This window comes from Chironomus tepperi, unplaced genomic scaffold (genome assembly GCF_022539635.2).
Source record: "Chironomus tepperi strain 1889 unplaced genomic scaffold, CSIRO-AGI_Ctep_v1 contig_346, whole genome shotgun sequence".
Lineage (NCBI taxonomy): Eukaryota > Metazoa > Arthropoda > Insecta > Diptera > Chironomidae > Chironomus > Chironomus tepperi.
The window spans coordinates 219,768-234,355 of NW_027226468.1; the positions used below are offsets into that span (position 1 = coordinate 219,768).

Below are 14,588 nucleotides of genomic sequence, written 5' to 3' on the forward strand. Positions count from 1 at the left end.
AACAATGTTGTATGACGTCTGTATTTTTATAATCCGTTTGCCATTAAATGACACCACAAGAGGTGAATATAGATTTGGGTAAAAAAAGACGCAACTAACACTTGTGATTACAAATGAAAAATTTTCTAAAATGGAAATGAAAAATTCTATGGAGATTAAGCAACCGGAAAAGGCAATAAAAATGTCATGAAGTTTTTGTTAAGCTTATTTAAATATGAATTCACATACGGATATGTTCTGATAAAATAAGGACAGTTGTAGCATATTTTCATATATGGATTAATCTCTCAGGGGGTCATTCGAAAGTGATGTTTGTCTAAACTAGAGGTCGAAGTCGAAAAGGAAGTCCACTCGAATTTGAGATGGATTCAAGTAGACTCGGTCGACTTTTTCTTACAAAATTGGATTCGAACTCAGGCTTGTTTAATAAACATCTTTCTTTGACAGGTCGGACATGTTAATAGGAAACCTGTAGAAGCACAATTAGTCGATATCTTCAAGTATGAATTTAAAGAAGTCTAAAGATGACGTAGGTGTCCTAAGAACTAATCGAGATAAGCTGTCGATAGGGTTAGTATTGGTAATCAGAATAGACGAATGGATGCCAACGGGAGAGCAGCATCAAGACGTCATCAATAGGAAGTCATAGATGAAAATTGTTCTAAATCGCAAGTAAGTAAGTAAAAGAGATTCGTGAGATATGCATGCACGATGCTGTCCCCATTCCACTTTTTAAGCATTTTAAGTATTGTGTGCCATTCGAAGTCGCATCTGTATAAAACTGACTAAGCTTAAACTTGATCCATATTGAGTATCAAGCATTCAATTCTGCTCTTAAAGAATATCGTGCAACCACAAACTTCGTCCTTCCCTCTAAATGCTACATGTCATTTATAAATGACCTCCTTATTCTATCTCATAATTATTATGACTAAAAATATGACATGCAATACTTTATGAACAAATTTCAAAAAAAAATATCTACAATGTGTACATGAGTATTTAAAAATCATGTCAGAATGAGAAGACGTAGACGAGAAATTGAAATGTTAGCAATTCATTATTTGTAGACACTGAATGTCACAGAAGAAAAAAATTCTGTCATCACGAATATGAAAATTTTTTATTTTTTATTTCCTCGTTCTCTTTGTCGCCAACTTTGTTGAAGCACCATGAGTGAGTGGGTGAGGATGAGAAGTAAAAGTAAACAAGTATAGAATGATTATTAAGTGAATTAACGGAAGCACAACTTTTTAACCGGAATTTAATTTAATTACGCTTCTGAATTGACCTTCATTGGCGACTGACATTGAAGCACTGGCCTTGATTGATCTATTCTTAATAAATCGACCTGTTTGAAACTTGATGTTATAATTTTAATGAATTCTAAGAAAGTAGTAAAAGTGTAGAATCTAATAATCAGCTTAACCATGACAAGTGTGTAGGTGGGATTGATTGGGAGTACGTAATTAATATTTTAGAGTACTTTTTAATGAGTAGGAAGCTTTTTATAGATTCACATGCTCATAATACTCAAGATTGGATAATGAAATTAATCAATAATGCTTGATTATCCTAAGCTTGTTAATTATAGGCATTCTAATTACTACCCGATTCAAACAGGGTGTGAATAGTCGACCGTACTCGAAAATTATCATTCAAAAGCAGCGAAAGTGCGGCAATGTTCAAGTTGGTTAGGAAGTCGGGCAATGGACTCAATAGCTCCGGGTTCGATCAATCTAAGGGGATGTCTAGTTGGATTGGGTGCTTTTTTGCTGTTCTAGTCACTCCAACTAGGTTTTTGTGATTCGCGACACATAAATTGTGGCTAGGAACGTTGCATTGATACACTCTGGGTCATGCAGCGTGCAGAGTTGGGGAAAGCAAAACGTCCATTAGAACACCAACACCCTCTCATGTTTATGACCAGGCATAAGGCTTACTAATTGCTTTTGAGTATTGGGTATTAGTCTTAGAGACGGGATTGAGAACAAAACACATCCAGAGGGTAAAGGGGCACTTAAGGCTCGAGACAACCTCAATCTTGAGATTTCTCCAAAATCAAGCGACCGATTTTCAGGCCTTATGTTTCGGTTCTTAATTCAGCATACTCATTTCCAGTGATCTAGAACAAAGTGATCAATTTAAATGAGTTTGCTTTCCTCCCAGAAATAATAAAGTTTTCCATGAATTCAACAACGTCGCAAAAGCAAATCCGTTCATACAAAACAGTCTGCTTAATGAGTTCCGAATAAAATGTGTCATTAAAGCTACAAACTCTCACTAACCAAGCTTTACTGCACCATTTTTCATAGATTTATTTTTAGAATTACTAAGGTCATTCCACAAGTTTTTATTTCATTCTCATTGTTTTTTTTTCCACCATAGAAAAAGTTTGACTCAAACCGAGAGATTTCCTTTCAATTTAAATTTATTTCCTACAAAAGACAAACCAAACGCAAACAACGTCGTCTTTCATACAGAAACTAAAAAAATTTGCTTATGAAAATAATAATAATAATTTTTTATTTTTTAAAGTACAAACATCACGAGACTGCTGCACCATGCAAATATAGTTATGTAGAATGAAAAGGAAGAGTTTGTGCTATAAAACTATCGTAAAGCTTTAGCAAAAAAAAAAAACTTTTTCAATATATATCTCCCTCCACTCCTTTTTTTTCTCTCACACAATTCAAGTGCATAAATTTTTTTTTAGTTTGTCTGTCATGAATAATTTAATTCTTTTCTTGCTCCCCTTCTTGTTCTGCACCCACACTCTATGGGAAAGATCAATTGTTATGTAACGCGAAACATCGATTCTTTGAACCACAGCACCATACAAAAGACTAGGGTTTAGTCCTCATCCACTCCCTCCCTACACCACGCTAACCAGAACCCATTCCGTCCCCACATCACGCTGATCAGAATTCACTCTCTCCCCCACACTACGCTGACCAGAACCCACTCCCTCCCCACACCACGCTGACCAAAATTCACTCTCTCCCCCACACTACGCTGACCAGAACCCACTCCCTCCCCACACCACGCTGGACAGAACTCACTCCCTCCCCACACCACGCTGAACAGAACTCACTCCCTCACCACACAACGCTGATCTTAACCGACTCCCTCCCCACACAACGCCGACCAGAACCCAACTCCCCCTGCCTTTTTAAAAGCGTTACACAACAAACGACCAACCCCAACATGCAATAGTGAAAAAATAATAAAATATAAAAATCTGGATGAGGACGAAAAAAAAAACCGTGAATTTTATTGGCAAAACTATTCATCTTATCCACTCCTCACTCTCAATGCATGCTTGCTACTTGTGTCAACAGAAATGAGTTAAAATTATGGTATTTGGATTGTGTGCTTTACATACAGCAACCGCAGAGTTATGGTCTCATTTTTATACATTGTATAATATGAAATATCATCATGTGACGTTCGAGCTGTGTCAAAAAGATTCGAGACAGAAAAGTGGGAAAAGAAGCATTAATTTATAAACTTTTATGAGCTGCTATAACAACTTGATGACATTGTATCGGGGAGGAATCGGCTTCGGTTCTCGTTTTTTTGTCGTTGAACCAGTAAACACTGCAATTAGCAACCGGAAAATTAACGAGTTTTTAAAATGCCCTCATTATTCACTGCAATATGTTATTATGGTATCAAAAGTCACATCCAGACTTTCGGATTTTTTAAGTTCCCACGATTCCCTACTCTCATTTCCCTTTGATTAATTTTTACTACCATTTAATATTTCATCGCATTAATTTTACATTTGGAGGTCTTTTGTGTCCTTTTTCTCACATATGGGGAAGTTTTGCATACTTTATTAATCCAGACGATACCCTCTGACGACATAAAAGCTTAATATAGAAGCTATAGGAGAGTCACACGAAATTCATGCTTCACTTCAAGTTGACGATTTTTTTACTAATTGAGCACTGCCCAGAATTCTATTGTAAGATTTTGAGCAGTCGATGTATATTGCTTTAAAAAACAGCGCTAAATTTGGATATCAAATTTGAGTCAAAATTCTCGCCGATTTTCAACTTTTAACTACTTTAATTGCAATTGATAGAGGCTTTTATCATTGATTATAACGTAGATCTATAGATTGCAGTCATCCGATTTATTTTAAGGAAATTCAATATATTATACTAATCTGCATTTAATGACTCGTTTCGATTTCCTGTGAGTTTAATACTTTAAGGTCGGTTCCGAAAGTATAATCTTAAGGCAATCTGTGTCATTTCGTCCCTGTTTCTCACTGGCTGGATATTGCTGATTATGGCTAAGGATTCGAACTCACAAGTTTCGATTTATTACACCAAATTTCAGCCCACCACCTTATCTATTCCGAAAAAGGATCTTATTTGAATATGGCTGGATTTGAATGTCAATTAGATGTCAAAACAAAGAATTTGTACAAGCTTTGTGATGTGGTCAGCAATAGAGTCAGATGAAAAGCCTTTGTAATAACCTAGGCTCCAAGTCGGAGCATGGCCAAGCAAGACACTTAATTGCTTACATGCCTTAATTCCTCCAGAACTCCAGGAAGGAAGCAGTCGATAGAGATTGGTATTGGCAATTGACAGGAGCAAGCCGGCAATAGAACGAACATTACCATGGAAGTAAGTAAGTAAACTGCTTCACATATTGAATTTAATTACAATTTAATTAATAACTTGTAGGAATCAAACCCACATTTATGTTCCACAAAGCCATTCATTCATTAATATACTTATGAAATCATATAAATCTATACCTTACAATTCACTTTCTTACATCACCATGATCACTAGTACAGTAAACGTATACAACGATAATTAACGATTATTAACGTATATTTCAATTATTTACTACCAAACTAATTTCATCGCATACCTCGCATATATGCTTAATGCTTCTTAACATCACTATCAATAGCACCGCTAATTTTCATATTCGCACCAAAATTTCATCTCTCATCCATCACAATTATTAGAGAATGTAAATCAATAGAAATTATTAATGAAGCTTGAAATACTGAAGCTCTTGACATACACAATAATGAAAAATGCTTATTTATGCTGTTTAATGAATATTTCAATTACCAGCAAAAATTTTATAATGAAATGGTACAAAAAATTAATTCTATATTGATTATGAATTCTCACAAAAGGCATTGAAGAACTAATTTTTTCATGCTTTCCATTGTGTTTTGTAAATTGAGGAATTATATTGGAAAATCCATTCAATATCAATCGAACGAAATGCTCATTAGCATCAAAATAATTTCATTAATTCTTCCACGTTTATATATATACTAGAGTATCGGGAGCGCCCGTGGCGCCCATCTTCAGAATGTTCAGCTTCACATAGCTTCATGTGGCATCACATTATACCTACATTCCCCCTGACACCCCTCAAATGTTGGCTTCACATGGCTTCACACAACTTCACACAACTTCACATTACATCTCCCATTCCCCCTGATACCCCTCAAATGTTGGCTTCACATAACTTCACATTACACCCCCCATTCCTCCAGATACCCCTCAAATGTTGGCTTCACATAGCTTCACACGGCTTCACATAACTTCACATTACACCCCCCATTCCCCCTGATACCCCTCAAATGTTGGCTTCACAAAATGGCTTCACATGGCTTCCGTTCTTGTATCAGCAAAGGAATTGGGTGTTTATAATATAGAATATTGGATATTGGATGAAATATTCACGTCATTCATATGTTCTCATCAAAAGCAGCATATCAAAGCCCCGCTTTCTAATTAGCAGACAAGAATTGTGCCTATTGTTTGCCATATATAGTTATAACATACGTACATGCATACGATTTAACTAATTATTTATGCTCTAATAGGATCCTTGTTTGACCCTTTATATGCATGCACGAGTATTGCTATGTATATGTTGAAAATTAATTTTACTGCTTTTTATAAAATACACGTACAATATAAAATATGTGCTTAATATTTATACTACAGCACTACTTCATGCTTGACATGAAAATACAATTTTTTGTGCATTTCCATCTCCTGATTTTTTGATTTTTTAACATTTTATGCACATTTGACTCTTTGTCTCAGTCAACGATATGAGGATATACCAACAATGTAAATCGTCACAATTAATTTTATTTGTAATTAATTTTTTTTTATTTTTTTGTTGTGTATTCATCGTACAAGCACGGAACGAGTTTTGTGCGTTGTTCACGCTTCATCATAAATCTTCGTGAGAAGCTGAATGTTGCTGTCAGTAAAGTTTTTTTCATTTTTTTTGTTCTGTACTACTCGTTATTATTTTTTTTAATTTTCAACGCTGGCTAGCGAATTTAATCAATTGAGGATGAGAGAGATGGAGAGATTGGTATTTAAGCACAAAAAAAAAAACATTTTTATTAATTTTATTCACAGTTGGAACTTTTTTTTCTATTTTAAAAAAGTTTTTTACACACAAAACAGCAAAAGAGAAATGAAGAAAAAATTCCGGAATTCCAGCATTTAACCCTTTTATGGACTTGTTCTCATTGTTTTATATGTTTTTTTAAGAACGGTTCCATGATTTTAAGCATTTTTTTATTTTTGTAGTTTAGATCTGAGAAATTTCTTGAATGAAATGAGAAAGAAAAATGAGAACCAAAATTTCTTTTTCAACAAAGCAATAGCCTCTGATGGTTTGTTTAGCATCATTTTATGGGCTTTTGATGCGCATTCGAGGATATTTTGGCACTTCTTTCATTAGGTCAAATTGTTTTGAAGAAATTTGAATTTTTATAAAATTGCCTTTTTATTCTTTTATGTTATGGACAACATTGCTTGACCTCGAATCTGACTCTATCAAAAAATCAATGTAGAAAGCTATGTGCCATATTTCGATCGGCACAATATTTTCATTCCAGCCACATGGCATCTAAATGGCAGTTAAATTGTTACTTGAACACCATATGACAGCCAATGACTGACTAAAGTAAAAATTCTTAGTGCTTAGAAAGCTACACACCATGCAGTTTGTTTTTCATATAATGCAAAATTCTGTTTCGCAGAAGCATAATTGGAGAATATGCTTGAGCTCCCTATTTGCATACGTCTTGAGCGACTGCCTTTGCTTCAGCTGTAATAAGTAATTTTTAACAAGTCCGAGCAAAATGTAACAAATTTCATTTTCTTTTGTAAAAATGTATCGAAATCAAGCTTCACACTGCCGTCAGGGAACCCTTGCGTCTTCCAATCAATACGATGCTCTGTCGACTGCATTGCAATTATAATCTATCCAAAATTCATCTGAAACTTATCAAATATCCGTTTCAAATTCGGTTTAATCTATGCAGAGGTGTATTTGAAGAGGGAAAGGATTTTGGGGTATGGGGACAAACATACTCCTTTCTTGTCAATATTATTCAATTTGAAAAAATTCTAATCAAACTTTACTTTTGCAATATTGCATCCATTGACCCAATCCTTCAATCCAAATTAGCAGAGTTCAAAATCGACTCGGATTTAGTATTGAAAAAGTCGACTCAAGTTGAATTGAATACAAATTTATATAAAATTGGAGTCTATTTCAAATTCTTTCAATCACTCAAAGTTTCTTTAAATTCCTCAAATTTTACTCCAGACCTCGAAAACGACTCGGATTATGTGAAGAAAATTTGACTTAAGTCAATTCGGATTTTGCATGGAAAAGGCGATTTGAGTCGTTTCGACTTCTTATAAAATACCAGTCAATTTCGAGCTCTACTTTATTCCTTGATAAACTTCAATATAGTAACGTAATCTCAGGTTCGTCACGATGCAATCTAATGAAAAATGCATAACAAATTTTTCGATTAACTAACAAATTGATTTTAGTGCGTCACTTGTTAAAAAGTTGAAACTAAACATTCCTAGTTCCAATAGAATTTTCATATGCACATGTTATCTCCCCAACATATATATTCAATTAATCAGCTCCAGTAACTCCTATGAATGTAAAACCCAATTACAGATAACAATTTTACGTATTTAACTTTTATGCCCTTAACAACAAAAGCATTTCCAAACTCGTTTTTTACTCTCCAGAAAATTGTTTAATATCGAAAAAAATTCTTTTCTGCTTGAACAAATTTCCAACAATTATTTTTAATGGTCTTTAATTTAAAAATTTGTAAAATTAAATTGCTGTGAATAATTAGAATCTCTCCATCTTTGTTTTGTGCCTTTTCAAAATAATTCCAACTAATAATTTGTTTTTCGTATTTTTTATTTTAATTTTAATTTAGAGAAAAATCATTTAAGCAAATGTTTCTCAAGTAATTTAGTGATGAATTGAAAGGCAAATGAGAGAAAAGACTCAGTTCTTTTTTGTTGCTTGCTCTTATCAAGTTTATTGTGTGAAATGATTTCTCATCGGAGGAATTTCGTCTTGAAAATTCTAACAATATTCCATCTTATTCAAATTATTTATGCGACTGGTGAGATAGCCTGTGGAAGTAAGTTTGTGTTTTAGGCGCATGTTTGTTGTGTATGTAGATATATATGTAGTGTAGACCTAGTGAGTAAAGTGACTTGAAGCAGTCGTCGAATGGATATCAGAAGGTATTCTTTTTGAGGTATGGGGTCGAGTCCCACTCAGGATCTGAACTAGAAAGCTGCGAATTAGCTATTTTAGTTTTAAAGAGCCTAGAATTCTAGTTGGGTCACTTTTTAACAACATGAAGTCGTAAATTCTATTCTTGCGGCAAGAATGAGCTGAAATCAGTCAGCAGCACACGTTCTCGTCTTGCCGTCAACACGATGAAGTAGCGACATTCTAGTGACTAGATTTTGCCCCTCGGAGATGTTGATTAGCTAATCCCCTAGAAAACTGTTGCTCCAGAAAAAATAGTATAATCTCGAATAATTCGAGTAGGATTCAAACCTACGTCTTCCGATTTTCAATCCCATGCTTCTCTCACAGAGCTATCGGGGGGTAATCCAAATCTATAGCAACGTACCATATATAAATTATACTTTTTGTGTGTCCCACTTATTATTGCAATCCTAATGATATACCATGGATAAGCCTTGACAGGAATACCATTCTAACAAAAGCTATTTGAAACAGGAACCGTTCCTAATATGTTTAAATCCGAATCACCCCATGATGGGGTTCCCATCCCTCCTTGATTGTATTAAATAAACTACCTCACTATGCTTTAACGAATTAACAAATAAATTCTGAAATATCCCAAGCCTTAAGAAAATTAAATCTTCCAATCTCCAAAAAACCAATTTCAAACCACTCTACCCCCAGTACCTCTCAAAAAGAACATCACAAAGCAAAAAGTCATCAAAATTTCATCAATAAGATCTCCAAAAAGAATCTCATTTCAATGAAATCTCAAGGTGTGAATGACAAGCCAGACCAATCTGACAGACATTCAATTAACATGACAAAGTAGAAACCTTAAGCTCATTTACATTTGACAAATCTACATAAAAAACAGCAGGAATAAAAGAACGAAATTCCTTACTCTATTTTTTTCTCGCATAAAAATTCCATTAAAATTAAATTAAATTCGCAAAAATTTTGCAGAATGTAAAGAATATTCAAAATATGTCTATGTTAATGAAGCTAGTCCTGTCATGGATGCTTTCTCATCACAATCCAATTTGGTATCGAAATGCGGAATTGTTGAAACTCCACTTATTGTTGGTGGAGATCAAGTCAATGAAAATGAATTTCCTCATATGGTAAGTACCAGAAGCTGAATTCATGTCAGTCTGACTTTTGGCCATTTGGCCTCACTTGTGAGTGCCTGAAAATCACTGTATATGTGCATATCTATAAAACAGGCAGCAATCGGCTATAAATCAAATGAGAAAGGGGAACAATATGCATTCAAGTGTGGAGGGTCGATTATATCAGAGCTGTACATCCTCACAGGTGCGTATAGAAATGAAAATCTTACTTTATCCCTCAATTTAAAATTTGTTATTGCCATGGAGGAAGCCAGCAATAAAAAAAATTGTGAATATTTAGAACAATCAAAATCTAATTTGGATATATTCTTTAAAATCCCTTTTTAAGCTGCACATTGTGAAACAGACCATGTAAATGGACCACCCGTAGTTGTTAAGCTGGGAGTAATTTATATTCATGATGTGAATGGACAACTTATCGATATTGACTCCTTCATATTACATCCAAACTATAAAAATAGTGAAAAATATTTCGACATAGCTTTAATCAAATTGAAGTCATTTATTAGATTTGATGAGCATGTTCGTCCAGCATGCGTTTGTTTATCAAGTGGATCGGAAAATTCATACAAAAAGGCGATTGCTATTGGTTTTGGGAAGACAAACTATGGTCTGTATAATGCGAATAATTTACATCACCATCTATTTTTAGTTCTAGACGATATGGAATATACGGATATAATTTTATTATGTTCCAATAATAATATATTCTCATTGATTCTTGTTCTTCTTCTCTATTCTCGCTTCTTTCTAAGTTAATAGCATTAATGCTCCCTTTTTGTCTACATCCATGAGAATCTCATTTTCACTATGCATTCTTATGTTCTCTTTTTTTCATTCAATTTAAAACCAATTAAATTTCTTTCTTTGTGTTGAGAACTTCTCTGAAATAATCAAGAACAGTTTTTGATTGAAATTTTATGGAAATCTAGTTTATTCCTTTTGTTTCAACTACGATGATTTTAAAGTTTAAAGGGAATTGTGGAATATTGAGCTATAAATAATCGAATTTGCCACTGTGTTTGAGTGTAAGAAATCTGATATTGAGGTAGAGCAATAGACTTGAGTTATACAATATGGTGGAATGGGTTCGATTCCTATAGAAACCGACCTTTTGATCATTTAGTAGAGTATTCTTGATAACGAAAATCTATCGCAGTTCTGTGACATTAGAAACCCTTTCACATACTTGAGTTGACTAGTAGGGCTACTAGGGTAAAGACAAGCTTAGAGTTTCCCGTAGTCTCAGACTCTCATAATTCTGGAGACTAAGAGCGAGCCGAGATTCCAAAAGAGATTTAACAAAACTGAAATTGAGTAGTCTTGGTCTCAGGATCGAGAACTCATCAATAGACTGTGACTAGGGTTTCCAAAAACGGGAATTTTCCCGGAAATTCCCGGGAACGGAAATTTCGATTCCCGAAATCGGACGGGAATATTCCCAAAATTTCACGGGAACGGGAATTCTGCTCCCTAACTGCGACTAATCGACCGAATTTCTAGTTATAAAGTTGAGAAATCATCACAAGTTGCACAATTGTCAAGTTTATAACTTGGCATTCGGTCGACTAATCGCTGCATGTTCCGTTAGGGGCAGAAGTCACCATATCTCAATTTTCGATGACCATCATGAATGAGCAATTCAAAAGACCTAGAACTCAGTTTTGACAGAGATTTAAAGTGTAAAAATAGACTAAAATCGACTTAAAATCATATGAAATTCGAGTTGACTTCTAGGTCATTTAAAACAAAAATTTAATAAATATACAAAGCTCTTAACCTTTAAAAATGCGTCTTAAGCTCCCCAACCCCACAACACATCCTCATCTGCTATTATTCTCATCTTTATCATTCGATATGTTCCAAAATATCAGACAACTAATTTATTATGTTTGTGTGCTTCCTTTCAGAAAACGATAAAGGAACTCCTCATCTCATGAAAGTTGTACTGAATTATGTCGATAGAACCACTTGTGTACGCACTTATCAGGTTATTTATAATATTTGGTGCCATGAAAAAATTAATTCACATTTTACTCTTTTTTATCACACAGTCTTATAAGCAGCTTACAAATGGAATAATTGATTCACAATTTTGTGCTGGAGAGAAAGGGGGTAACAAGGTATGCAGAGCTTTATAGCCATTTTAACCTTATGTCATCGCCGAAATATGGTTTTGCCCTCAGTTCTTTGAACATTCTTCCTCATTAATTGTTAATCATAATAACAGATTCTAATTCATTTTTGGTTCTAGGATGCATGCGAGGTAAGAGACCATTGGATAGAGCAAAAATGAAGTGGATGGCTTGAATATTTTAATCAACGAATTTTTACCTATCTGATGAATTATTTTTTCAGGGTGATAGCGGTATGAATATTTTATTTTTTTAAGCAAAATATATATCACCTGACTAAGATCATCTCTCTATTTTTCACTCTATATACAATCCTTTTCGACATGACTGAATGACAACAGGAGGACCACTTCAGGTGTGTATTTTGTTCAGTCTACTGATAACAGTATTTTGTTTTATTTTTCTATGCTACCCTTTTTATGTTTTAAAAATAGTAGAGTAATGTCATGGAAATATTTTTAGTAGAAGTAGAGTCCATTTTGGTGGTGTAGAAAAATTTAGAGATATGGTTTGGAGGTCATTTTGAATTCTTTGAGTTGTTATTGACTTTAGTTAAAATTTGAGGTGCTAAAGCTTGACTGTATTCTGCAAGGACATGATTCTAAAATGTTTAAATTGCATTACCGAGGGTAGAGGTGAATCCAGTGGGATTTGAATGTCCCATAAATCTTCGCCATCATCTTCTTATAGTCATAAAGTAATACTTTCAGGTCCATTTAATCAATAGTCCAATCATTAGGTGATTTACACGAACAGCATACCGTTTCCAACCATTTTTATTATGAAAAATACAATTCGTCCCATTGTACCGTTTGGGTTCGTAGCTCTCATTCTTATGCATATTAACTAAACTTCAGGTTTCTGACTAGGATCCCCGTAATTCAATGATCTCCAGATGTCAAATTAAGGTTTTTTCTGGCATTTTAAGCAGTTAAAATCTCTAAACTTCCAAAAAATTAGAATTTTAAGAATGGCTGGGATTCGAACCAACGACCTTTGAATTGCCAAATCAAACTCAAACCAGGATTTGAACAAACCACCTTAAATTCCACTAGCATGGTACTCAACTGCTTAAAGTACATTTTTGAGCAAAGACTTATTTAAAGGTGGTAAGCAGTCCCTAAATAGACAAAATTCTCTTTCATCCTCCACTCACTCTGGATACATTCAAGTTAATATGTGTTCATAATCAGCCATAAACAAATTGTGCACTTAAATTGACTCGTAATGTTTAGTTTCTTAAAAATCAATTCAATTCCTCGATTACATCCGAATGCATTAGCTGTAAATGACTAAAGCATCCAATTCCTGTGCGAAAAGTTAATTAACCAAAAGATGAATCTCCAAAATTCCCATAATATCTTTCAATTTCATTAGCCATAAATGACATTTTGCTTTGTTCATCTTAATTGTAAACAATTCCAATTGAAATCTTTGATTCATTATGTACTGACCTTATTTTCTAAATCGATGATCAAAGCATTGCAATTTAAAGTCGATGCCTATGTCAAAAGTATGCAATTACAGATTTCGATTGATTGTGAGATCAACAAAGCAAACAGACAATTCAGAACAAAAAAAAAATGCCATCAAAGTTGTTCAACCTGAGATGGAGCACAAAAAAATGTCATACATACATCATACCTCAATTTTAGTTATAGCCAATAATATATAGTTGCGTTTATGTTGATCTAGAACAATAATCGATTTTGCAGATTGTCATGACGGAGCCCTATTGCATGTACAATATCATCGGAATCACATCGTTTGGAAAATTTTGTGGATTTGCTAACTCATATGGAGTCTACACAAATGTAGCAAGCTTTATGGATTTCATCGAAAAAATTGTATGGTCGTAGAGAGAGAAGCAAGTGACTCTTAAGTCCTCAAAATATGCTGTATAACATGTACCAAATTGTAAATTGTGTGTATGCGGTATGTGAACATGTGTAGTGAATAGAGAGTAAAATTTGCAATCACAATACGATTGTTACGTTTATTGTACATCCACAACATTCACTTCACTATCAAATGCTTCAGTAAATTTTTGATGTTAACCGACAAACGGTTGAAATATTGCTTTACTTTATTATGTACAAAAAAAAGTCAAACATATTTATGCATTCAACCTTTTACCATTTTTTTTTTTTTTTTTTTTTGCTGCTACCCATCACATTCTTATTCAGTCTTGCTTATGTTTTACTCTAATTTACTCTGGCATTTTTTTTTTACTCAAATAGCTTGCATATTTCATGATGAATCAAAATTTCTTTTTGCCATAAATTTTGTACCTCGCCATTCTTTTTTTAATACTTTTCGATATTTATAGAAGGGGTATTGGGGGTTGCCTGCATATTCCGTAACAAAATTGGAAATAGTGAATTTTCAGGAACTTGAATCTATTTTTCAGGACCGAGATTACGAGAAAGCATGAAATGGACATCTCAGGTACATGACCACCTTGTGGCTATCAGGTAACTGAATTCAACTAACTGATGGACTTTTCCCTATCGAATGACTGACTTACTTAAGACTTTGAAGTGACTGAACCGATCTAAAGCCTATCAGTCTATCAGCATACAGTTTGGACAACACTGGACTATTGGCTCACTTAAGCCTTTCGGATTAGCAACCTTCTATTTTCAGTGACATACCTTGGTGGTTAGCCTCGACAGAAATCGTGACGGAATCCGCACAGAGCATTCGGTTCATGGCATTA

General features: G+C 34.1%; 1 protein-coding gene across 1 annotated transcript in view; it reads left to right on the top strand.

The window, feature by feature from the left end:
- The window catches only part of LOC139093898 (serine protease snake-like), a 49,294-nt gene extending 35,566 nt beyond the window's left edge, over positions 1–13,728 (top strand). The window contains exons 2-8 of the mRNA XM_070644752.1: positions 9,568–9,725; positions 9,828–9,918; positions 10,063–10,344; positions 11,645–11,724; positions 11,789–11,857; positions 11,989–12,000; positions 13,585–13,728. Of these exons, the coding sequence (XP_070500853.1) occupies positions 9,568–9,725; positions 9,828–9,918; positions 10,063–10,344; positions 11,645–11,724; positions 11,789–11,857; positions 11,989–12,000; positions 13,585–13,728 (836 nt within the window). The remainder of the gene's footprint in view (positions 1–9,567; positions 9,726–9,827; positions 9,919–10,062; positions 10,345–11,644; positions 11,725–11,788; positions 11,858–11,988; positions 12,001–13,584) is intronic.
- Positions 13,729–14,588: the final 860 nt, after the last annotated feature.